The following is a 26,290-nucleotide window of genomic DNA, read 5'->3' on the forward strand; positions in this document are numbered from 1 at the left end:
AAATGGACGAAGGCATGACAACACAAACCCTACTGGCTGCAAGTCCACGCTTTTGTATGCCTTCAACAAAGGTCAGCCCTTGCACCCCAGAAATGAATTTCTAATCTGACCATTATTACAGCCTCATCACCACTATATACGCAAATGGTTATGAACATCATGTTAGTAACTCAAAACTACATTTTACATTTCAAATATAACATTTTCAGATTGAAAGAATGCTACACACTTGAATGAAATGAAGCCTTACAATATTGGAAACCACATGTCAGAAAAAACTTTCTACTTTTTGGTAGTTTTCTACATTGTTTGAAGAAGGAATATTAAGAATCAAGTCTAGAAATGTACTCTAAAGGTAACTAGACAATTACTGTGGAATGATGTAGTATTATCATGTAACAATGTAATTTTTACTTCGCATAAACTACACTCTGTCCAAGCTCTCTGGAGCATGCAAAAGAAAACAAGTCTCTGCACAAGTAGTGACTCGAGACGGCTTCACCAATGAATGGTATTGTGTGAAGGAGGGTAGTGACTGCAGTTACCAGGCTTCCCAGTACTGCTTCGTTCTGGCCATTCCATTTCCCCCACTTCTCTGACGCTATGCTCCAGAGATAATTGGGACAGGGTGTACACACACACATCGACATATAGGTACAGAAGTGTGTCCCTTAGTGGCCATGAAGGTAGACATCAGTTTATCACAACCAGTCATATGGGTTGTATATGAATATTCTGCTACCAGTCTAACGCCGTTATGTCTGACCTCTCAAGACTTTCAAAATGACCTGATCATTGGAGTGTACCTAGCTGGAGCCTTAGTGACGAAAACAGGCAACCTTGCGGGGGTTGCAAAGAGCATGGTGTCAACTGTGGTGACAGCCTACAGTACAGAAAGTAAGGCATTATTTTCAAAACAGAACAGTGGGTGAAAATTGAAGCTCCCCGATAGAGATAGATGGGTGTTGAAGTGGATAGTGGCCCGAAAGCACAAGGCAACGGTGTCTCTGATAACCTTTGAGATGACCCCCACCTTCAAGAACCTGTACAACCAAAACTTTCAACGGGAACTGCATACTGGGAACACTCACGACAGAGCGGTTATTTCCAAAGGATTGATGGCACAGCGTAATGCTGTAAAATGTCAAAACCACAGAGGTGGACACGACAGCAATGGGGACAGGTCATCTGGTCTGACAAATCTGCATTCAGATTATTCTGTTTGGGTGTGAAATATGCCTGCAGAGGCCTTTCAGATTGACTGCTTCCATTCTACTGTTAAACATTGAGAGGGTTCTGTGATGCTGTGGGGAGTGATATTTTGATGTGGTGTTTGATCACTTGTAGTCCTCCATGGGGGGGGGGGGGTCACAGGAGAGGAATATCGCAGCATTCTGGGCGAACATCTCCATCATATGATCCAGGCTGTGTTTCCTGGAAAATAACCTGTTTTTCAAGATGACAGTGGCCCCTTCACACTCCTCAGTGTCAAAGAATGGTTCAATAAGCACGAAGATGAAGTGGATCATCTCATCTGACCTCCTCAGTTGCATGTTCTTAACATAGTTGAACATTTGTTGAGTATTTTGGAGGGCAAAGTGCATACTAGGTTTCCACCTCGAGCCACACTTTCTGAACTAGAGACAATTTTGTACAATACGTATTCTCTTCAACATTGTGCATGACCTTCATTTGGCCACCTCACATTGGAGAGATGCATGCTGTAATTTCAGCCAAGGCAGAAAGGGGGGGAGTTAACTTCCCACAAATAAAGATTTGTGTGTTGTATCAAGGTGTTCATATTTTCTACAATCAGAAGACATGTTTGGGAATAAAAATAAACAACTTTTGGATATTTTAACATTTCAAGCACTTTCCTTATAAGAAACTGGCTGAGTATAAAGTGACTGTTCAGCACAGGCCTGTTCAAATTGGTTTTAAGTATTTGGTATTCAGTATTGTTCACATGTAGGAACATGAATATGTAGCTAGAGGAACAGTAAAAACGTATAATTTTAAAAATCTGGTCCAGTATTTATTGATCAGCCATCCCATGTGTAAAAAAAATGATGAACGAAGATGGAACAAAGTGTTCTTTGCAAATATAATATTTCTCAGCAGCTCAGAGACATTATAATCCACTTCATAAATTTGCATCTGTTACTGTGAATGATTTCAATGCATAGCTGCATGTTATACTCACCTCTCGAAGTATTCTCTGCACTTTCACATGAAGTCGACCACTGACCCTGCAACTGAAAGAGAAAAACAAAATACATTATTGAGCAAATATGCATAATGTTCGGGATTAACAATACAATAATAATAATAACCTGTGGCATGTTGCGGTTATTATTGTGAGGTGGACATTGAGGGCCCGGGTCTGCCAGCCTCACTCACTCGCCCGAGGTGAGAGTTTAACCAACCAGTTACAGGGTGACGTGTGGTCAGCACAACGAACCCCAGTCATTGTTGTAGGTTTCCAAGACCTGGTTATGCCACTCAATCATAGCTCCCCAATTTCCTCATGATGGTGTGTGGCCACCGGTCCCATACACAGGCCAAAATCTCAGGAGAAAAGTTGTTAAGTTTCCCCAGGAGACTGGAACCTGCATGCATCCTGTAGGCGGAGCCAAAAGCATGACGCCTTAGACCGCACGGCCACGGTGTGACGTGTTAACAATATGAAACCAGAGCTATGATTATTATTCACAATCTCACAATTGAAAACACACAACGGGGGCTACTCAAGTCAAACCGGAACTTTTGATTTTTGTAACTGAACAAATTCAGACGGATATAAGACTTTATTTATGCAACAAGTGTCTGCCATTATCACAAGGGGCAAATGAAAGCATAAAACCGAGCGAGCGACATTCACAGAAGACTTCAAGCAGAGTACAGTGACGGAACTCTTAGCTGCAGTAAAACATCTGAATGGCGCAAATGATTTCAAAAGAGGCATATATCCTGGAAGAAATGGATAAGAGCCCACCGAGTCGTTTCTGTGAGCATTCAGCGAGTGGAACATTTTGACCCTTGAAAACTTGCAGATCAGAAGCATCTTTCTGTGTACACTTTTAACACGGTCATTGACCAACACCTACGGTTCTGGAAAGTTAGTGTATGTTGGGTACAGAGACAGCTCTCTGCCTTCGACCGGCAGAGAAGAGTGCAAATCTTCAATCAGTTAAAGGAATATTTTAAAAGGGAAGGCCAATTGTTTTCCAATTGGAACATCATTTCACCCTGGAACTAAAACATGTATAAAAAAGTGGAGGCACGTGGACTCTCTGCCTCGCAAAAAGTTTCCAGCAATTGCATTAGTATCCCAAATTATGGCCAGTACTTTCTTGGGGGGAGGGGTACAAATGTGGCATCCTTCATGTGGACTTTCTACCCAGTGATGTAACAATCAACAGTGTTTACTACTGTCAGGTTCTTAAAAATTAGCATAATGCTCTTAAGAAAAGCACCCTGGTTTGATCACTAAAATCATTCTCTTTCTGTAAGACAATGCAAACCTGCATACCACCCACCATACAATTCACATAACTGCCACACCCTCCTTACAGTGCAGACCTCGCTCCAAGCGATTTTCACCTGTTTGGATCCTTAAGGGAGTTACTCTCAGGCCAGCATTTCAGTAATGATGAAGGGGTGAAGTAAGTAGCCTGATTGTGACTCCAGAAAACAGAAATCATTCTACTTTCTGCTGCTGGGATCCAAGTACTAGTGAAATGCTGAGATGGGTGCATTAGTATAGGGGAGGGGGATTACATCGAGAAATAAAAACTTGTTTCTAATGTCCAAATGTGTTGCATTATTCTGAAAATACCAAAAGTCTCGGTTTGACTCAAATGTCCCTTGTAGGTTCAATAAATACAATTGCGCCATTAGAGCACACATAATACCATCTGAAGAAAATACAAGGGTTGGATAAAACGTAATGGCAACACTGCTGTCTCGTGAAAGGGGTGAGTCACAGCGGCACAAGCGTTTCGTGGCTGATAAAGGAATGTCAGATGAGGAAGTATAGTGAGTGGGAGCGATTGTATGTTATTCAGTCAAAAACAGCAGTGCTCTGAAGCAGAGGACGGGACTGCAAGCGCCCTAACAATATGTTTAGGCAAGAAGAACAACGTCTCTTAGGCAGACGGTCAACGCAGCCTACTTCTGCACCTTCTTGCAACACCACCTTCATCTCGCATTAAGAAGGAAGCGACGGCACAGTGTCCCATCATCCTGCTTGACAATGCACGGTGTCGCACTGCGAACAATGTGACGGCGCTCCTGCATAACTGGTAGTGGGAGGTACTGGAACATCTGCCGTATTCACCGGTATGAGACCGTGTGATTACGACCGTTTTGTCAAAATGAAGGAACCACTGGGCGGGAAGCACTACGACACGTGCGAAGCCATCATACGTGCTATAGGGTGGTCACTGCGGGACATCGACAGAGAGAGACGCGCTGACGGTGAACGACGCCTTCCATACGTGTGACAGAAGGTCGTAGAGATGAGGGGCGATTACTTCGAAGGAATGTAACATGTGCTCCTCTGCCAATACAGTCAAGTACCAATTATACCAGTGTTGCCATTACTTTATATCCAACCCTTGTACAACTGGTTTTCAACTAATAAAAAAGAACAAACACTCATTTCTTCACTGATAATCCATTTCTTGAGATTGTAAATTCCCTGCAATACATATTTGGGTTTTTCCAGAAAATATTGTTCATTTTTGAAAGTTACCCTACAATTCTCAAACTGGAATCAAAATATGACTGCCCATAGAACATAAAAGATTAACTCAGATGACAGCAAATGTTGAAGAACACTTGTAAGGCAGTTGATCACACTTGGACAACTTGGATGCCATAACTTGCGTAAGTTATTTAGCATGCATTTAGATTCTATAAGCAATAAAACCTTTTTTTTAAGGTCCCTTTCACATTCTGTAAGCAGCTCTACCCTTTCTGCTTCAGGAACAAAACTACAAGCCCTAGAAACCCTGTCCACAATTTTGAATGAACCTGAATGTAATACATGCAATTCACTTGTATTTTCATCCCCTTCAGTATGAACACTTTGTCAATCAGTATTTTGATATAGCAGCAAAGGTTCCTTCCTTCATCATATTTCCTGTGCCATTTGTACATTTACACCTCTTCCCTCTGAATTAATACATTCTCATTTACCTTATCCCACTCACTTGCAAGCTCTCTAAGGAAGATTTCAGATCGAAGAGATAATTGGCAAGCAACAAGTGCCATGTAACATGGGTTTCACACCCAAGTGACAAGTGACACAATAAACTTAACATACCTTAATAGATACGTTACCTTACATTCTGTAAAAAAAAAAAAAAAAAAAAAAAACCATTCATTGTGCACGGATGACCAACAGACCAAAGAAAACACACTGCACGCTATAAAAATGGTCCAATTTGATGGATTGATTTGGTATATTTTACCTTGCATTTCTGCCACTTTGCCTAATCCAGAAGATGAAGATGCATGACATGATGACTGCTGAAGGGGTAAACAAAGAACACCCATGCCCAGGCCGGTATTCGAACCAGGGACCTCTGGAGTTGTAGCATGGTGTGATAACCACCCTGCCATGGAGGCCCAATTTGAGTGACACACAAACAATGATAAATTCATAATTGACGATGTTGGGTCAAATTACGAGAATAATCTTGTTATCATGTTGCTCTGGTGCATTTCTGTCTCGATTCATTTTCAAGTAACATGTCACTCTGATGCCAAGCAGCATGTCACTTATCACTTCAGTGTGAAAACTTTCTAAAATCATCCTGTTCTGGTATTTCATACGGGGTGCACACAAAGTCCATAAACCCCTACATATATCACCATGGACGTTCGCAGGATTTTTCCAGGGAGGGGCAAGGAAGGTATTTTTTCCAGGGGGGTGGAAACGAAGGCAAATTTTCCCCAAAAATAGTGTTGTTCCCTAAAACATATTGCTTACATTTGAATTTATGGTGTTCACACAATAATTAACACATATTATTGTGGATAAAATGAAATTATATGTGTGAAATACATATTTTTGGTTGAATTTCATTTTCCTTACACCCCCTTCCAGACGCCCATGTATATCACGTACCTCTTGCATGTGTCCCTTGTGGTCTCTATATAGTTGACTGTGGTGCCAAGCTCTCTAACATTTTGTGCAGCATTCTTGGGTTCACTTTCTGGAAGGCTGCACACACGTCATCTTTTAGTGCATCATTTGTTAAATAGTGGCCCTTCTGCACCTCCTCTTTGCTGAAACCGCACAGGGCTTCTTGGAGGCCATGCAAAAGGAGCTGGACAATTGTCCGATCCAGACTTCACACAGGTGTCCATATCAGCATCTCTTAATTCAGCAACTTTCAATTGACGCCAACATGTCACTTGCAGGTCCAACTTCATGCATTTTCACATGGTCGAGCCTGGTATTCATTTGGCATATTTTGACGAGGATGTAATTACTATTTATTTGTTTCGTTAATAGCAGAATGTTTTGACATGGATTTAACCGGAGATCATAGGACAGATTCTTCCACAATTATTATCCTAACATGAAATGCTAACCATTCAGCCACAGAGTTTACCTTTTCCTGCAAAGACGTGTGTTCCACCAAGATCAAGCCATGAGAGGGGTCTTCCACACCTCAGAGTGGTGCAAATACTGCCTGTTGCAAAAGCAATCTTTTTCCGTTGCAACGTTACGTTTGTCGGTGCTGCATTCTCAAATTGCACAACTAAGTCGTTTGTAAACTTTTGAATCCATATGCTTTTAATTTCATGCTCATGGACCCACACAGCAGCTACGAAACGCTTCTCAATTGAGTAATTACTTGCATCAGCCATCACTTCAACTTTCATCTGCCGCAACTGTCAAACAAACAATGAACTCAAAAATGCAGTGTGTCCATACAGGACAGCTTCTTCAGACACGAAGAAGACATGCCAAGGTTATGTGAAAGTTACCAGCACAAATGAGGTATGATTATTCGCATAAATATAGGGGTATACAGACTTTGTGCACATCCTGTACTCTTGACACTACAATTGGCAACATAATGCCCAAATAGGATAACAAACTAAAGTGTAAATCACCAACCCTGAGACCTTCTGTAAACAAACGGTCTCACCGATTCGATGTATCACTCCGCGTCAGCTGATTCATGACCGCAATCATCTGCTGTTACACTCATAGTTCGTCGCACCTATTCATTTTATATAAGAGCCTCTGAATGTGAGAACCCACTCTCAAAACATCAGAGGAATATGCAGCCGCATACATTGTTACTCTCCCGGTCATTCTCTCTTTCATAACCCTTAAAAATGCAGACACTGACACACCACTGCACTGGGATACGAACTTAACCACTTCATTTACTGGTTTCTCAGGATACCACTGACAGAACGTTACATAAATATTGAGTAGAATCTGTTTCTCACCCCTTTTCAAAGGCTGTCCTTGCTGGTGTTTTGAAAACAAACTCTGAGAACACGGAGACTTTCCTGCATGCATAGAACTCGGCATGTTATTTTTCTAAGGATAAGTCAGGCAATATTAATAAGTTGCACTACTTCCTTGCTGTTCACATGATTATTTTTAGAAAATAACCAATGTTATAAAATGTCATTATGTACATAAATCGCTAAGCTCATTGAAAGTTACAATGCATATTACTACAAAATGTTTACACTTATCTTGCCTTGCCATGTCACCAAGTTATTTTACGAAGTGCACTATATTTGGCGGAACAAAAATCGTTATTAGGATGCTTGTGAAAGTTTCCAACCGCAATAAATTTACGAACTTTTTGTCTTGTTTTGATCATCATCATCAATATATTTATTGGGCTTACAGCAATGCATATGGCTGTTTATGCCCATTATATATTTTATTTACATAAGATACAATTTACATAAAATCTACAAACAAATTTCAAATACACTCCTATCTATATCATCCTTAGAAATATACATTACCATGTTATATCATTTTGTCTAAAAAAATGCAAGTAAAATATATTCAATTAGCAGGCAAGAAAGAAGCCAAATTTATGGGAAATGATTACTGGTGCAAAGAGTTAACCATAAAGGTGAAGCAATAAGTAAAAAAAGAAAGAGCATTGGGTTTAAAGTGAGACGTCATTTGCGGCAGTGTATCCCATACTACAAATTGGCCATTGTTTTACCTTACGTAATGAATCCTGTAACAACGCTGGATTTTTGTGTGGATTATTTTACTTCTATGAGTTTGCAATGCTTTCTGCATGCAGGTGGTTTTGTTTACAGAAGGTCTCAGGGTTTGTGATTTGAACTTTAGATGCATATTTCAAGTGTGTATAAACTGAACAACCATGACCCCAGCAGGAATCTTTGGACTGCATGGGACAAGCATTCTTTACCCACAAAGCCATGAATCCCAAGTAACATGCGTACTAAACTTTATACTTTGTACCAAACTGGCAGTGGAGGAAGATCAGATAAAAGTTGCACTATACTTTGAACATATTAGGCACAAGATTGATTTAACTACATAGAGCATAAGAGAATAACTACTACTTTCGCTGTATGATATTCATGCACAACGAGACTTCCACAAACTGCATGCATGACTAAATGAGATGGGTGCAGTCTCCAACTGATATTTTAACAATTAATCTAATATCTATGCTGTGTACTTACTTCAGGATAACTTGGACTTGTTGGAGACATCACATCCTGAAGCAAACGTGAAAAGTGCAAAGAGTTAGGTTATGAAGATAAAACACACACATTAAATAGAAATACTACATAAATCTAATGTTACATAGAACTCAAGTGCATGCAAAAATTATAAAGATAGAAAAGAATGTACAAATTACTAACTATTAGATATTTTCCAACTGTAAACATATTGACTCAAGTTCCAAAGAAAATGAGAAGTAAAAAGTAACTCCATTAAAACACATGATGCAAACAGACCAAGGCTTGCAGGACAAACAATGAAAAATATAAAACAAAGTGAAAATACTAAAAACCCACAGATCGGTATTTTTACAGATCCATAGTGCTAAGAAATTAATCCATAGCAGGGTTGTTAAAGGCCAGGAACCCATACATTCTAATGGGTTCTATTGGGATCCGCTGCAGGACCGGAACCTTTTTTCTCACACAATTTAAATTCAGACCAAGTTGCCTATTGTTTCAGTTCAATATGGAACTTGGACCCTATTTAAACTGATTCGAAAAAAAAGGTTCCTGGACTGCGTTTAAATTGATCCGGAAAAAAAATTCCTGGACCGAATTGAAATACTTTACAGATAAAAAGGTTCTTTACAGTCCAGAACTCATTTACGATTGCTGATTTTCTCTCCTGGAACGGAATTGAATTTATTTAAAATTCTTGGACCTTTAACAACTCTGACCCACAGTACGTAAGAAAAGGTTACCAAGTCACCAGTAACAGGACGTTCCTTAGATGAATGAGTAACTACAAAAGTCACTGATGCTATCACACAAGACATTCAAAGACTGTTGTAAACACTCAAATCACATTCAGCATTCTGCATGGGAACTCCTTCACACCGAAAATATTCTGTTGACAGTGCTCATAGCACAAAAGCAGTAAGAAAGAATATATTAAAATATAAAGGTAAAGTTCCCCGTGCATATAGCACTGTGCCTATTTAGGGGACGTAAGGGTAGGGCCACACACATTCTCGATCTTTTCCATTTGGAGGTGATGTGATCAGTACCGGACTCGAGCCACCATAAAGCCCCCCCTCCTCCCAGGGTTATTGATTTGAGACTGTGTGAGACCCAGAGCTGCTTCATGCAGGGACAAGGTCAGAAAAATTCCAACCTTAGATCACCCACACGAGCCTTGCTCCTGCACACTACCCACTAGACCACTTTGGCTCATATATTAAAAGTACACAAATAATTTCTGCGAGAACCAATTCACATACAAAGTGCACCAACACTATGTGCAGCTGGCAGAAGATAATAGTATGCAATTGTCCACCACCAGGTTCATAAACTGTTTTCTACAATGCGAAGTTCAAGAATTGAAACAAAAGTGCCGAATATTCCTTAATGGCTTAGAAAGAATTAAAAGAGAAGAAAATATCAATGTACAATTACCCTATCCTCGTTCAACTGCCAATTGTACATTTACACCAATACAATTGATCCTGAATTATAAGTTTTTCAGTAACACACGGTTGAAGATATTATGAAACAAGAAGGATAAAAAACACTGCTGCTGCAGAGAGATCACGTGTTACTTATGTCCACATGGTGTATTCATTACATACAGGATCAACAACTGCACCTTGTAAGTTTCCAAACCTCTTTGGCATCTTCAATTAAACTGTGGAATTTAAAATGAAAACATTGATCTATTTTACTTTTCATTTCTTCCACTTTTGGCTATCATGAAGATATGATGAATAGGGATGAAATGAAATTGATGCGAGGGCATCACGCAACACAAGTCTCGGAGAGCATTGTACAGGCTCTGAGCTCAGATGGCAGAGCCTCGTTGGTCTGGAACAGTGTGTATTACATAGAAGAAAAGTTGGCAATTGGGTGCTTTAGAAAGGGTCAACACTCAGACCCTGGTATCATGGGGCATTTGACCTCGCAAATTCATGTACAATTTTCAGAAAAAAACATCAGTGTAGCTCCATTCCAATAACACCTTTGTGCACTTTTTAGGCTGAGCACCTGCTGCTAAATACTGAGTGCATGCTAAAATCAAACTCTCAACTCACGCATATTTACTATGTGAAAATAAATATCAAGGACAGAATCTAAGATGCTGTTTTGGATTATATCTGAAGTTAGATATACGAGAGTAAGTCATTAAATAACAGGAATTTTATTCCAAACTTCAGGGAGATTTATGCATAACTAAAATTGGAATTTGAGACTCAAGATGGTTCTTTAGCAACATGCCATAAAGGTGTGTTCATGATCGAGCAGTATGAGCCTGCGCAGTAGTTCGAGCAACATGGCTACTCCACTGTTGACTTGCACCATACAAGAGCAATGAAGTGATATTCGTATGACTTGCACCATAGAAGAGCAACGAAGTGATATTTGTTTGACTTGCACCATAGAAGAACAATGAAGTGATATTCGTATTTTCTGGTCAGAGGGAGTAAAACCTTCTGAAAAAAACAGCAGGATGAAGGTTCAGTATGGAGACAACTGTTTAAGTCAGCAGAAAGTGTATTAAATTAACAGTGTCGCTGGTCAATCTGCTGTTTCACTGCCTCAGTTGCCACGCAAACTGGTCTCCCACTCTGGTGTTCATCACTGACATTTCGTCTTCTGTTTTTAAAAACGGATTTTTCCACCCATTCATAGACTCTCCCCTAAATTAAACAATTGTCTCCGTACATTTCAGAAGGTTTCATTTCCTCTGACCACAAAACTAATAACACTTCGTTGCTCTCCTATGGTGCACGAGCTACTGTGCAGGTGCATACTGCTCGATCATCACGACAGTTTTATGGCATGCTGCTAACAACCATTTTGAGTCGCAAATTCCAATTTTAGTTATACATAAATCTCCCTGAGGTTTAGAATAAAATTCCTGTAATTTAATGACTTACTCTCGTATATAGCACATTCAGGATGTAAGATCTGTTTGCAATTTGTGTCGTAGCAGCACCATGATCACGAGAGCATGCCCAGTTGTTTGACCCACTGGAAAGGCACGGATGTCTGTTGGGAGAATTTTAGTAGTGCAGATGCTTCGCAGTGGTTGTGAAAATGTTCACAAAAATCAAGATGCCCGCCACGTGTGAAGTGCAGTCTGTGATACGATATTTAAATCCACTGAATGTGTTAGCAGCTGAAATCCACCGACACATTGGTGAGGTGTACGTATGGGAAACAGATCATGGGTGCCAATGGTACAGAGATGGTGGCGAGAGTTTAACGAAGGGCGGAACAGTGTGTACGATGAGGAATGCAGTGGAGGACCATCTGTGGTGGTTGATGACTTGGTCAGTGCAGTGGAAGAGAAGATTACAGATCACCTTGTCGTCACTTTCCACAAATTTCCAGTCGCAGCTTCATGAAATTGCCACTTGATTATCACCACAGATGGCATCGCTCTACGATACTGGGATACAGAACATGGTTGTCTCGTTATGATAAGTGTCTGAACAGTGGTGGCAACTAAATATATTGAAAATTAGTTTCAGGAAAATTATTCAGGGTGCAATAAAGTTTTTTGTTCCACTTCGTTTTGAGTTTCTTTTTTGTTTTTCTCTAACTGGCAAATGGAACATATTTTCTGGATGACTCCTGCATGAGGACTAGAAGACAGGGCTGAATTTATATGCAAGTAATTTTCGTTCTCACAGAGCATAGCAAAATATACTGAACACTGATATACTGCTCATAAGAATGTTGTCGTCTTAAGAATGGTATCACTGTTTCAAAGTTACAAGCAAAGGTGATTTTGGTGGTTTAGAGAAAAGTATCCATCACCTCTTGAGACTTTAATGGATACAGATATTGTTACAAAGCACATAATTTGTATACCTTATGCAGATTAAGAAGTGATTAGCAACAACCATCACAGTGCAGCTAAGTAATGGAAATGCACGAAACTGTTAATCTGTCTCTAAGACTTCATTATGTCAATAATTAACAAAGTGTGTCATCCTTAGATTGTGAAATATACATAAAACATTGTACATTTAGAATTAAATATCTGAACAGCATAATACACTGATATTTTTCATTGTCTAAACAAAACAATGAAAGCAACAAAATCAATCAATTCTTTTAAAATAAATACATAACTGCACTGACTAGAATCTTAATATCTAAAGTAAGTATTTAAATCATTATATACAATATTCATTTCTTACATATTTTCATACTTGAGGTACCAAGGATATCATCCATTGGATTATGATGCTTAACAAAAAGGGTGCTTATGATGCTGGAAGCCAAAGGAATTTAAAATAATGTTAGGGAGAATTCACACCGAAGCCACAAGAAATAGGCAACACATTTCGCTTAAGAATTTCACAAATTGAACATAGCCTGTCAGGCTGCTATAGTATGAAACAATGCTGCTGATTGGCTCATTCCTAAGTGGCATGTGTGGCTCGATGCTTTGGTCTGAAATCTCACTTAACACATCAAGGAGAAAAAAAATTCTCAGGGGCACAATGTTTTATTACAAGAATATAATAAAAACATGCAATATGTTTCTTCACAATTAGATTAAAAATTGTCATTTTTAATTATTTTATGTGCATGTCATATGCAACTCTCACAGTGCTAGAATCAATTATTACGCTGCATGCCATGAGAGTTATATTTGGCTCACAGCATATTTATTGTTTTTTTTTTCTGAGCATAGATTATTTTGTTATTTGTAAAATGACTCTGCCATATACTATTGCACCAATATCATTCGAGGAACTTGGCCAATTGCTTTTTTGTTTACTTGTCAGATTTAAGTTAAATTTAAAGGCAAAAAGAAAAGTAGTTAATGCACATCTATTCATTTGAGCCCCGCTTTTTAAATTGTTTGTATTAATTGTAAAAATAACAGCATCACTAAATACGATTTTCAGGAACCATCTGCAAAATTTTGTCCACAGGGCCACCCTTCACGTAACATGTATGTTATAGCGTAAGTTACCTATGCACCACGAGACTCCCGAGTAAAGAGACGTGCGAGTTAAATATGCTTCAAGAGGCCCTGGGCATAAAACTAGCATGAGTTAAATACAACTCACATGGCAGTTAACGTGTTAAACTAATACCATTGTGATTAAGCCAATTCCCTTCCTGCAATAGAATATCCACTTGTGGAATACTGGTAGGGAAAGATGTACATTTATCAGTTACCAGATTATGAATGCATTTCCCAGCTTCAGATCAAGACCCCAATCACACGATGGGTGATTGAAATCTTGCTGCACAACTGCCTACAAATACGCATGTTATCCGATTTAACTTTGGGAGCAATGTGCAAGGCCACAAGTGGTTATATTTACATAAAGATTTAGCAATTTCTACACCCCATTACAGATTTCTCTGTGTAAACAGACTTTGCCCTGAAGCAATGCTAATCCCGTATGTTTCAACTCTTTAAGGAGAAGGTGGCAAAACAAATACACCTACCATTCCTTCGCTCCCGAATCCCGAGGCTGATTGAGCAAACCTCTCCTTGGCCTTCAGTGCTCGTGCCCGTTCGTTCCTTAGTCTCTCGTCATCCTTCAGGAGCAACACCAACTGCTTCGCTTTTTCTCTTACGTTCATTCCCTGGTCTTTATTCTCTTCAAAATACTGGAAATCTTTTAATGTCTGAATGGCAAAAATATTTTCTTTGCACTGCTGAGCGACCTGCAATTGATGCACAAAAAATGTTATTTTTAAGGATAGCCTTAGATTGTGTTAATCACATATGAAATACTCTAAGCGATGCAAAACGTAAGTCCCCAGTGTAAAGAATTTTTCCACTAATAACAAAAGATTCCAAAAGTCAACACAAGTGACATCAACTAAAACAACATGAAAATTAAAATAAATGTTGATCTAAATTTCCCATACAATCATACTAGGATTATTTTAGCCATGATTTTAAGGGAGATTTAGTCACGACAAATTTTGCACATTTTAGTGACGTGACATCACTCCAGAAAATATTTATGGAATGGAGAATTAATTTACATTTCATGTAATATACACATCAGAATAGAGAATACAATTTACAAATTTGCATGTTTCTTTAGTCCTAACCCATATGTATTTGTCCACTGCTGCTGGAGAACTAAGAATCAATCAACTATTGCAAGATATTATGTTACTTCTGCCCACCAAAGGTTAAAGTTGTAATTTCGTGATTTTGGTTGTTAATGTAAAATACACGAGAAATAGAATATCAATCTGGGAGCCAGGAGGATAAAAAAAAGGAGAAAAATAGCTTTAATATGGAAGTTCCTGGGAAATATCGGCGAGTTGGTCACACTAGTTCATATGTAATATATTGACATCCACAGGAAGTTGGTTGCTGTGTACGGTGACACTGTAATGTCTGTGCAGATGGTCAGAAGGTGGTGCAACATGTTCACCGAAGGCAGATTAGGGATTTTTGATGAAGTTCGATCTGGTCGTCCCTCAACTGGCTCCACTGATGAGAACATCGCGAAAGTGGATGAACTGATCCGAAAGAACAGAAGAATCAAAGTTCGTGAGGTGGCCAACACGTGGAACATTTCCCTGGGAACTGCTAAGCATCATCCATGAGGACTTGCGTGGACGAGTGTTGCAAGGCCTGAGCCTGGAATTTTATGCACAGCAGCATTGAGACAAATGCCAAAACGTGTAAGGTGATTATGTTGAAAAGTAGTACAGGTATGCACTCATCTAGACATGTAGAGATTGCATGTATATATTACCAATAAAAATATTACAACACAGGGAAACTTATTTTTTGAACGACCCTTGTAATTAACAAACCTTTAAGATTTGAGTCATTATTAGTGCTATTTGTTGGAATCAATAAAGGGCATAGCCGGTACCAAAATATTGGTATCAGCCGATACTAGTGGTGACGTTATTAGAAAATATTGGTTGGAATTTATTTACCATACTAGTTGATAATTTTACACCATTTTGGTATTTCTGAAGATCTGTAAAACCGCAACATGACACTTTCTCGGAGTCTATAATTATCCTCGAAATTATATTTTTATTTTGCACCAGTTTTTGGTGATAATCTCGATTTTGCGATTACATAAAAAATTTTAATGTTATAATTAAATTTGTGAATATTTTAAAGGAAACCCCTTGGTAAAATGATGCACATAATTGGAATGCAATACTTACACACTAACATTAATCAATATTTTCATCAACTGTTGATTATTACAATTTTCAAGCATCTGTATTAGTAGGAATCAATAAGAGTATTAGGATAGGTATCGATATCAGTTACAAGTGGTATTGGCTCAGCCATAAAGGAGACCTCACACCGAAGCAAGAAGCGACAGTCAACAAGCAACACATGTTGCTTGCAAGAGAACCCTTATTAATCACCGCAACCTTTAGAACCAAAGAGACACGGCAAGCTGCACGTATCACTTATCGCTTGTATGCTACTCAGGCAGGGACATGTTTCAGTACTGTGCATCATATCGCCTCGTGCTGTTGTTGGTGCATGCACGGTGAATGTCTTGCTTTAGAACGAATGGGCTCACGTCGCTTGTTGCTTGCCACTTCGGTGTGAAATCTTTCTAATAATTACTATCCTTATATTCTGCAAATGTACACAAATAAGTACAATTACCTTCTCAGTTCCCGTTTTTATTAAATATTCTAACAATACTAATGCTTTATATACATGTCGCCAATTTCTCCCATGGTCGTTAAGACGTTTCCATATCATTTGCATAATTTCAGTAAAAGCAACTACATTGTAGGTCAGGTCAGCTATCTCTGACATCAAGGTGCTGGATGGACCCCATGGATCATTGCTCGTTGCTTCACGAACTTTTACCTGCAAAGCAAAGACAAAGTAATCAGTCAATGGTGATCATCAGCTACCAATAGTACAGCAGAAGATCAAGCAATGTGCTATTAAGTACAACACCGAATCCTGACAATACATTGGAACATTATTAAGGTTCCAATTTATTCATATGACTTTGTATTAAGGTTATGTAATAATTATCACAATACTGACAACGAACAGAGGGCAGCTGTTACAGAGGCATTTGGAACAATAACCCCTGCTATGTTGCACAGAATGTCTCTCAGAACATGGCGTCACATTATGCAGCGAGAATGAAGGTTAGCACACAGATACACTGGACACACAAAATGTGTGAATGGGTAGGGACTTACGAGCCACCCTGTATATCGGAAAAACCCTTCCTCGTTTTTTGCATGCAGGGCCAGTACCTGCTTGAGCAATTGGTCAAAGCCGAAATTCCACCATATTTAGATTAAAGCTGGGCCATCAAAATAAAATTAAAGGTTTTATGAACACAAAGGCAGGTCACAAAAGCAGGCCATGAGGTGGTTTGGGCACCCCTGGTCTACATAAATTTTGGAGCGGATTGCATCAGCCAGGATCTTTACTGAAAATATGCCATATTGAATTCGTAGAATAACACTTGAAATATCATATCCATCCACCCTTAATGAATATTTTTCTTACTTTATCACATAAATATTACTCTGAATTAAATAAAGATATTTTATGGAAAACAATGAGGAAAAGGAACCATTAAGTAATGAGATGAAGCTTGGTAGTTAATGTAAATTAGGTAAGCATTTTCTGTGTGGGAGAAGGTTGCCGCAAAACACCTTGCAATATTGCGGAGAGTTGCACGTTCAGTACCGCCACTTGTTACTCATCTCTCGAGTGATTTTGAGCAAGTTTCGTTGTTGCCAGCAGAAGTAAAGCTGCAGAAAAGGCTCGTGAAAACACAAAATGGGTGACGCCTCCATATTGGAAATAAAGTGAATTTCTGGTGTTCTGATCGAAATAACGTTACTTCCCGAGCGTCACGAAAGCTCTTATTGTGATAAACGAGTTATAAAATATGTATGGATTGTTTTAGATTACAAATCATTAATGTGAGAAACAAAAAAGTTGCTTCTGTGCGATCGTATGTTCACGCGACACAGATTTAAAGGTACTTGATTTTTGCAACCTAGCACAGGCAAGGGAATTTGCAGCTGTGCAGTGACACTTATTCGGATTTGGAAGTTGATCAATTTATAACTCAACTTCTGTAATATCTCGGTTTGAACATGTACATATTCATAAAAGTTATTTATTCCTGTAAATCATAACAACAAAAAACCGCAAGTGGTTTGGTAAAGCAAGTGTAATGTCACTTTGGAAATATGACCTTTATGGCATTTCCAAGGAAAGTTTTCGCAAACAATTGTATAGAGACAACGTATTTTCGGAACAGCTAGGAGATCTTTCACTTCACTAGTTAGCGAGCCTAAAATTCTACTCGTGAATGCGACGACGTACCAAGTTGCGCAGAAAGAATGCTCAGAAATCACTTGTGCATGTAAGTCGAGGTGATAGAATCGGGTGTTTGAGTTTCGCGTTCTTGACGGCTATTGTTGTTTTCTACAATCTGTTGTTGAAGACCGGGTGGAAGTGCTATTTTGAATTACGTTTCACGTGAAGAATATGCCTCCTACACACTCCAGAATATATCGTAGGACACTAAAGGGACAAACGTGGAAAGTTGTCGCGAACATATTGAAATTTATGCAGGAGGAAGCCGACCAAAAGGATCTGAAGTTGCCTCTGAAGAAAGTGATGGACCGTGTTTGTGCTGCGACTGGTGTCTCTGTAAATACAATAAAATCAATTAAAAAAGAAAGTTCACAGGTTAATGCGGGAACATCCTCGTCATATAGCATGCCACGTAGAAATAAAAACCGACCGCGACCATGTACAAATATTGACGATTTCGATATGTGCGTTGTTCGAAGGACAATAAACAAATTTTATACCACAGACAAACAAGTGCCTACAGTAAAATCTGTGCTCACTAAATTAAAGACTTCAATAGGGTTTAAAGGGCAGGCGTCTAGTTTGTTAAAGATTTTTAGAAAACTCGGGTTCAGGTGGAAGGAAGTGCAGAGTAATAGGCGCATACTTATTGAAAGAAATGATATTCGCAATGCGAGAATAAGTTATCTGCGTGCAATTTGTATGTAGATATCGAAGGGAAGATCGTCCTATTATTTATTCCGACGAAACATACATCCACAGCTCTCACACAACATCCAAAGCATGGTGTAACGACACTGTTCAGGGCCTAAAATCACCAGTATCCAAAGGGCAACGCCTGATTATTGTTCATGCAGGCACCCACAATGGCTTTATCCCGAATGCCCTTTTGATATTCAAGTCTAGTCAAAAAACTGGTGATTATCATACAGAAATGAATTCCAACAATTACACGCGATGGATACAGGAAATGTTATTACCAAATTTACCACCAAATTCAGTATTAGTAATTGACAATGCATCATATCACAATGTCCAGAAAGAAAGAAGCCCATCCTCTAATAGTAGAAAAAGTGAAATGCAAGACTGGTTATTGAAAAACGGGATACCTTTTACTAATGATATGTTTAAACCTGAACTGTAGTGTCTCATAAAACTACACAAACCAAAAACAAAGTCTTACGTTATAGATGACATAATGAGTGAACATGGTCACACTGTCCTTCGTTTGCCCGCATATCATCCTGACTTGAACCCAATTGAGAAAATTTGGGGGATATGTAAACAAAAGGTTGCCAATCGCAATGTCACCTTCAAATTGAACGACGTCTGGGAACTGTGCAAGGAAGTGTTTGCTGAAATTGGCGAGAAGGAATGGGAGCCCTGTTGCTGCAATGTCAAAAAGGCTGAGGAAGAATACATTCGTTTGGAAGGTTTGCTGGAACCGGAAATTGAACGTCTCGCTTTCAGTGTTGGTGACAGCAGTAGCAGTGCAGACGACTCTGTTTCAAGTGCCGGTGAGGATTCGTGCGACATGACAGATTCGGATTCCGAGCTTGATGGCATTGAGCAGTTGGAATAAAAACAACTTTGTTTCATCATGACATTTGCGGCATTACAATACACAAGGTAAGTTTATTAAATTAAATTGTTTTGCGTGTGCCTTTCTAGTCAGATGTCTGCTTTGTGTCACTGTCAGCCGCCATTCCTTCTTTTACTTGCAACACTGCACAACGTGCGCTAACATGACTTGTTTCTCCTGCCCCACAGCTGTAGGGGCTCGCTTCGAGCTTGTACAAAAGAAAAACCTCATAGCTGTTCCGAAAATACGCTGCCTCTACCATATATTACAAATATGAGTGCTCTGTTATTGACCTAAATAGTATTGCGTTTTAATTAGAGCATGAAATCTAACGGTGCACATCAATTTAAATTCATTTCTAATTCATTCTAATTGAAATAAAATAACAACAGGGTTCAACATCATGTAACGGTGGTTTCATTGTATGCTCGAGAGTATAAAAATTCAAGGTACTTGTTAATTAACAAACAAGTTATTTGATTTCATTTGTGTATTCCTGAACATTTTTCAAACAAGGTTTTTACGTTCTTATTTTCTTATGTTCGTTAATAATAAATATTAGTACTTTGTACACTCGGGTACATAATTTTGCATGCTCAACCTTTGATAGTACCCAACTGTTATTGTTTATGGTTAATATTGTGAATTCTTTTACAGCAGGAGATTCACATGCTCATCCTAGGTATTAATAATAATTATGTACAAGGACAGGGAAATCTCACCTGTTGCATGATCTACAAGGGGTAATCTCTCAAACTTTGATTGGCACTTAGAAATAAGATTTATTTCTGGTTTCATCTCATTCCCAAACAGTGGCAAGTGGGAAGGATTCTCCCTTCGTTCAACTGCAGGTTGAGAGAAACAGGGTGTTGCCAAATTGTGGGTCATTTCTGAATTTTATTGGTACATAAGTACAGAGTCATTCCATGCCAAATCAACACAGATATGTGCAATTTTTAACCTGACCATCTCCGATTTTCATGAAATTTGGGGAGTTGAAACTATGCATAGAACTTAGTAACTATGAAAATTTTTAGTCTCGTACGTCTTGTAATTGTTAAATTATTCAAGGTCAAAGTTTGCAGAAATGCCCTTTTTGAGCCTGCTTAGCTATACTAAATGTGCTGTAACTCCGCCACTATTTTGCCTAGGAAGCTCAAATAAAGCTTATTGTACAGGGAATTGAATAAGCTTTCCAGTGATATATAACAAGCCTACCTTTGGATAAAAATATAATTTTGTCACGTGACCTTGACCTTTGACCTTGAATATCTCAAAACATGTCATCACCAAAAATCGTGAAAAAAATATATTTGGTCCCTCATTCCATACTATAAAACATACCAAAAAATCATTCTGGGACTGCAATGGGATCAGAAGATACAAAATAATATGTGTAACTATGTGACTGATAAAAGCCCCATTACATGAACTATGAAGAGTCAAATGTCCCTTAACACTCCCTACAAAATGTGAAGGAGTTATCCTGGGTATAATTGGTCATGAAAGAAATAGGTTAGGCACAGGGAGATCCCTAGCCGTGTGTGTCAAGCACAGGTCCGGCATATTGTTGACCGCCATATTGAATTCAACGCAAAAATTTCAAAGGAAGGGGGGTGATGTGATATATCAAATGAGGCTAGAATTTCACGAGAAATGAAGTGACGAAGGTTTATCCAACATATATTTAACCAGCAAAAAGTTATACACATATCTTTCACTTACGATATATGCACATTATAATGTTGTCAATGTTCCTGTGAGCACACTCGTTGACGTCTCTCACACTCGCATAGAACATTTGGTAATGTAGCATGTGCAACAACATCGCAAGCAGCAACTATGCCTTCTCTCAGATTGTCAATATCAGGGACTTTTAGTGCATGCACCATTCTCTTCAAATGTTTCTGAAGGTAAAAGTCCTCCTAAGATGTTAGATCTGGGGAATGTGCAGGCCTTTTAATAGATCCCCGTGTGCCCATCAATCTACCTAGAAAATTACCATGAAGAAATTGCGAAAATGTCTACATAGTGTGGTCACACACTGTCCTATTTCAAAACTCTCGAAAAGTGCCATATCCCGTAAGCAAGGGTGAAAAAACCTGTTCACTTAACAAATCCAAGAAGCCCTCACCATTTAAGGTTCCGTTGTTGAATATGGACCAACCACTTCCGTTCGCCATACATTATACCACATAATTAGCTTACCAGCAACAACCATTCGACTGAGCAAATCACAGGTATTGCATATTATTTTTATTAACTTCACCGTGAACATAAAAATTTGCCTCGTCACTGAAGAATTTTTCATTCCAAAGGAAGTGTCACGTAATTGTTTGAGATACTTTTCCCAATATTCTTCACTATTCAACTATTTGGTGAATGTAGCTGATTAAAATCATATGCAATGGTGTGTATACTTCTTTCTCTCCCAAGATGTCAGCGTGATCTCGATGAGTTCCTAACACGTTAGGAGAATTCCAATGCTTTGTTTTTAACACCTCGAAAAGGAGAAAATGGTTACAAGCATGCAGTAATAAATTTTTGCTGGTTAAATATATGTTGGATAAACCTTCGTCACTTCATTTCTCGTGAAATTCTAGCCTCATTTGATATATCACATCACCCCCCTTCCTTTGAAATTTTTGCGTTGAATTCAATATGGCGGTCAACAATATGCCGGACCTGTGCTTGACACACACGGCTAGGGATCTCCCTGTGCCTAACCTATTTCTTTCATGACCAATTATACCCAGGATAACTCCTTCACATTTTGTAGGGGGTGTTAAGGGACATTTGACTCTTCATAGTTCATGTAATGGGGCTTTTATCAGTCACATAGTTACACATATTATTTTGTATCTTCTGATCCCATTGCAGTCCCAGAATGATTTTTTGGTATGTTTTATAGTATGGAATGAGGGACCAAATATATTTTTTTCACGATTTTTGGTGATGACGTTTTTTGAGATATTTAAGGTCAAAGGTCAAGGTCACGTGACAAAATTATATTTTTATCCAAAGGTAGGCTTGTTATATATCACTGGAAAGCTTATTCAATTCCCTGTACAATAAGCTTTATTTGAGCTTCCTAGGCAAAATAGTGGCGGAGTTACAGCACATTTAGTATAGCTAAGCGGGCTCAAAAAGGGCAATTTCTGCAAACTTTGACCTTGAATAATTTAACAATTACAAGACGCATGAAACTAAAAATTTTCATAGTTACTAAGTTCTATGAATAGTTTCAACTCCCCAAATTTCATGAAAATCGGAGATGGTCAGGTCAAAGGCTGTGTTGATTTCGCATGGAATGACTCTACATTTGATTTGGTGTTTCGAGGGGTGAATGTTATTTACATAAAAGACTACTTATAGGATTTCCCTTATAACTATAACCCTCCAGCTTGTGCTAAAAGCTACTGAGGGTGACTTACAAGAAACAAAAATAGTGGGAAAATATGAAGTTTGTTTGGTTTTGGGAAGGTTTGAGTTTGGATTGGGGTTTCTTGTAACTTGTGGGGGTCTTGGGGCTTATCTTGCCTCCAGGGTGTCGTCGTACCTTGTTACAAACAGAATTTGTTTTTGTTTTGTTTATAATTCTGTATGCTTGGGTTTCTTCCATGGTTCAGTGAAGTTTAAAAGAGCCAATAAGATTTCACCTTTCAGCCCTCCCCTATGCGACAAGAGAGGAAGTATAAATATGGCCTCTCTGACAGAGTGAGGGACAGCATGTGTGAAACGGATAGCAGAAGGGAGCGTGACCTTTTGGTCTTCTGTGGCCTCCCCATCAGAAAAAGCATCCCGAGGCGGTTCCGCCGTGGGGTTTAAATTAGAGACATGTAAATAATGTAAATTAGCGAAATAATTTAAGAATCCGAGCCTTGTTTTGTTGAATTGTAAATAAATGTATAAAGCCCATTTCTGCAAGTTTCAGCAATCACCTTGCAACATTAATTCGGTAAGTTCTTGCCTGTGATTGATTCTTTGGTTTCAAGCGCTATAGTGAGAAACGGGATGGGAATCCTGGACTAAAGAGCCTATTTAGTTGTTTATTTGGGTTTTTTCCTGCTTAAGCGACCCGGTAAGGGTGGAGTGTTGCGGAACAGCCTTTATCCAAAACTTATCAAGCTACTTCAATATGCAAGATATGCTTCCATTACAAAGTCAGTGACAGTTTTCTTTGTTTCTGCACAGAATATTCACCACAAATGCAGCACAATCCATCAGATCATTTATGTGGCCTGCTCGTGAAGAACGCGTGTTTCATTCCCCTCAACAATAGAAATAAAATGCAAAAATAAAACAAATAAAGAAGAACGAACTTTTAATAAATATATTCTGTGCAATGGATGGACTACAGAAACAATTTTCTATTCTACAATAGAAGCCATGACCTATTTCATGTGAACACCTATAGCTCTTATTGAGATTAACTTAAAATGGAAGGACATCAAGTATCTCAAGAACTAGAGCCATCTTGCAAAACTGTTGTTCATTTTAATTTCAGCGCAAGTAAATACCATAAATTCGTTCAAAAACCTTTGACAACTAAAAGAGAATATTTTTTTGTAGACCTGCGTAATCAACATACCTGAGCATCAGAATAATTATGGGCTAGGTTCTTTATATTTCTTCGAAGACCTGCAACATTAACCTGCATCATTTCCACCTTCTATTATCGCTAACAATCACAAATACATGATATTTATGGATCGATCTCTGCTAGCAAATGGCACCTGGAAAGAAAAAGACACTCCTATTAAACTCATACAAATACACAATTCATAACACTAAACACTGCCTCTTTACAATTTAACAAATATTTAGTGTAATCCAATTTCAGTCACTATGATACATCTCTCTGCAAATTGCACTCTGCATAAATATTTTATTAAATAGGTATAGATATTATATTCCCTAGATTTCATGAAAGAGGATTACAATTACAATTAGTTGCTGGCACCAACCCTCCTTGTCTTAATATTAGGCAATGCATTTTTTTACAGTGAACAATTAAATAATTCTCAAGTTTACATAAATGTAGGTATGGTTGGTCAATATGTAACAGGCAAATTTTGAGATAACAATAAAATGACAGTCTATAGGAGTGTTTCGCTGATGTCATCGAAAGGCATATTATGCGATGGAGACATGATGACTGCAAGCCATCTAGATAATGCAGTTACAAGTAACATTTATTTAGTTTGAGTAATTCTAACTGTAAGTAGCTACTTTTAAAATTAAGTAACTGTAACAGAAGTAATGTTATCAACAGTTATTTTGCAACACTTAAATTGTTAACTTGAAAATTTGTAACATGGGGAAGAGCTAAATTTGGTAACTGTTTCCAATTATGTGTTTTCCATGGATGCTGAGGTTAAAGGATTTGCACATACAGTGATGGACAAAAGTAATCATACAGTGGAACTGAAAGGAAGAAAGGACGAATTGCAGCAGCTAGGAAAACAATAAGGAAGTCAAAACTGTTAATGCTTTACCATGTATGCACCAAACGATATATTGACAACAAAAATAAATATCAGATGCTGCTTGTAGAAAAATAAAATACAATACATTCTCAATACCCGCTTCTTTGGCTGGACAAAAGTATTCATACAACAACATAAAAGTTCACTTTGAAGAAAAGAAAGAAACAAATACCATGTCGTCAGAATTTAGTATGCATCCCTCTGTTATGGAGAACAGCTGTAAGTCTCTCTTGCATAGAATGAACAAGAGGCGTGGTTATTTCAGATGTAATATTATGCCACTCATGCAAAATGACCTCTTTCAGTATATTCTTGCTTGTTATGTCATGTTTTCGGAGACTGGTTTCCAAATGGCTCCAAAGATGTTCAATGGGGTTAAGGTCAGGGGACTGAGGTGGAGTTTTGAGTGTGTGGGGAGTATTATATAACAACCAAAGGCGAACAATTTCAGCTGTATGTTTAGGGTTGTTGTCCTGCTGGAAGTAAAAATCATTCCCAAGACCCAAATGATCGATACTCTGCTGCAAATTGTTCTTCAGAATATCCAAGTAGACATATCTATCCATAGTTCCCTCAATAAAGACGAGTTCTCCAACACCTGAGGCTGACATACAGCCCCAGACCATAACACCACCACCTCCATGTTTAACTGTAGCCAAGAGATTTCGAGGTTCAAGCTCAGTATTGGGCTTTCTCCACACCAAAATTCTACCATCACTATGGATAATATTAAATTTACTCTCGTCCGTAATTAACACTTTATCCCAGAAGTCCAAACTTTTACTCACATACTCCTTTGCAAATGTTAATCTGGCCTTCTTGTTCTTCTTACTGATGTATGGCTTCCTTCTAGGTACCCTAGCTCTGTACCCTGCTCGGTTGAAAAGCCTTCTAATACTTCTTGAGGACACTTGTTTTCCCAGGTTTTCGTGAACATGTGCCGACACTGCTGACGATGTTAATTTTGGGTTTTCCTTGATCATTCTCAACAGTCCTTGTTTCTCTCTAAGTAAGTTTCTGAGGACGTCCAACCCTTTCCCTATTTATCAGCACTTTTGTGTCTTTATATCGTTTGATGACACTTTGCACAGTCGCACGACTTCTCCCAACTATGTCTGCGATTTCAGAATATGATTTCTTATTGTGGTATAATGATATCATAATTCTCCTCTCTTT

General features: G+C 38.6%; 1 protein-coding gene across 10 annotated transcripts in view; it reads right to left on the bottom strand.

The window, feature by feature from the left end:
* Positions 1-26,290, bottom strand: part of lqf (epsin homolog lqf) — a 154,659-nt gene that overhangs the window by 43,168 nt on the left and 85,201 nt on the right. For 7 of the 10 annotated variants that reach the window (XM_083144088.1, XM_083144087.1, XM_083144086.1 and 4 more), the window contains exons 2-6: positions 24,217-24,361; positions 16,346-16,555; positions 14,179-14,400; positions 8,719-8,754; positions 2,204-2,255 (exon numbers count right to left, since the gene is read on the bottom strand). In XM_083144088.1, the coding sequence (XP_083000214.1) occupies positions 2,204-2,255; positions 8,719-8,754; positions 14,179-14,400; positions 16,346-16,555; positions 24,217-24,288 (592 nt within the window). In that variant the 5' untranslated portion in view covers positions 24,289-24,361. The remainder of the gene's footprint in view (positions 1-2,203; positions 2,256-8,718; positions 8,755-14,178; positions 14,401-16,345; positions 16,556-24,216; positions 24,362-26,290) is intronic. The other 3 variants (XM_083144091.1, XM_083144090.1, XM_083144089.1) reach the window with 1 other exon arrangement.

This window comes from Lepisma saccharinum, chromosome 22 (genome assembly GCF_977018435.1).
Source record: "Lepisma saccharinum chromosome 22, izLepSacc3.1, whole genome shotgun sequence".
Classification (NCBI taxonomy): domain Eukaryota; kingdom Metazoa; phylum Arthropoda; class Insecta; order Zygentoma; family Lepismatidae; genus Lepisma; species Lepisma saccharinum.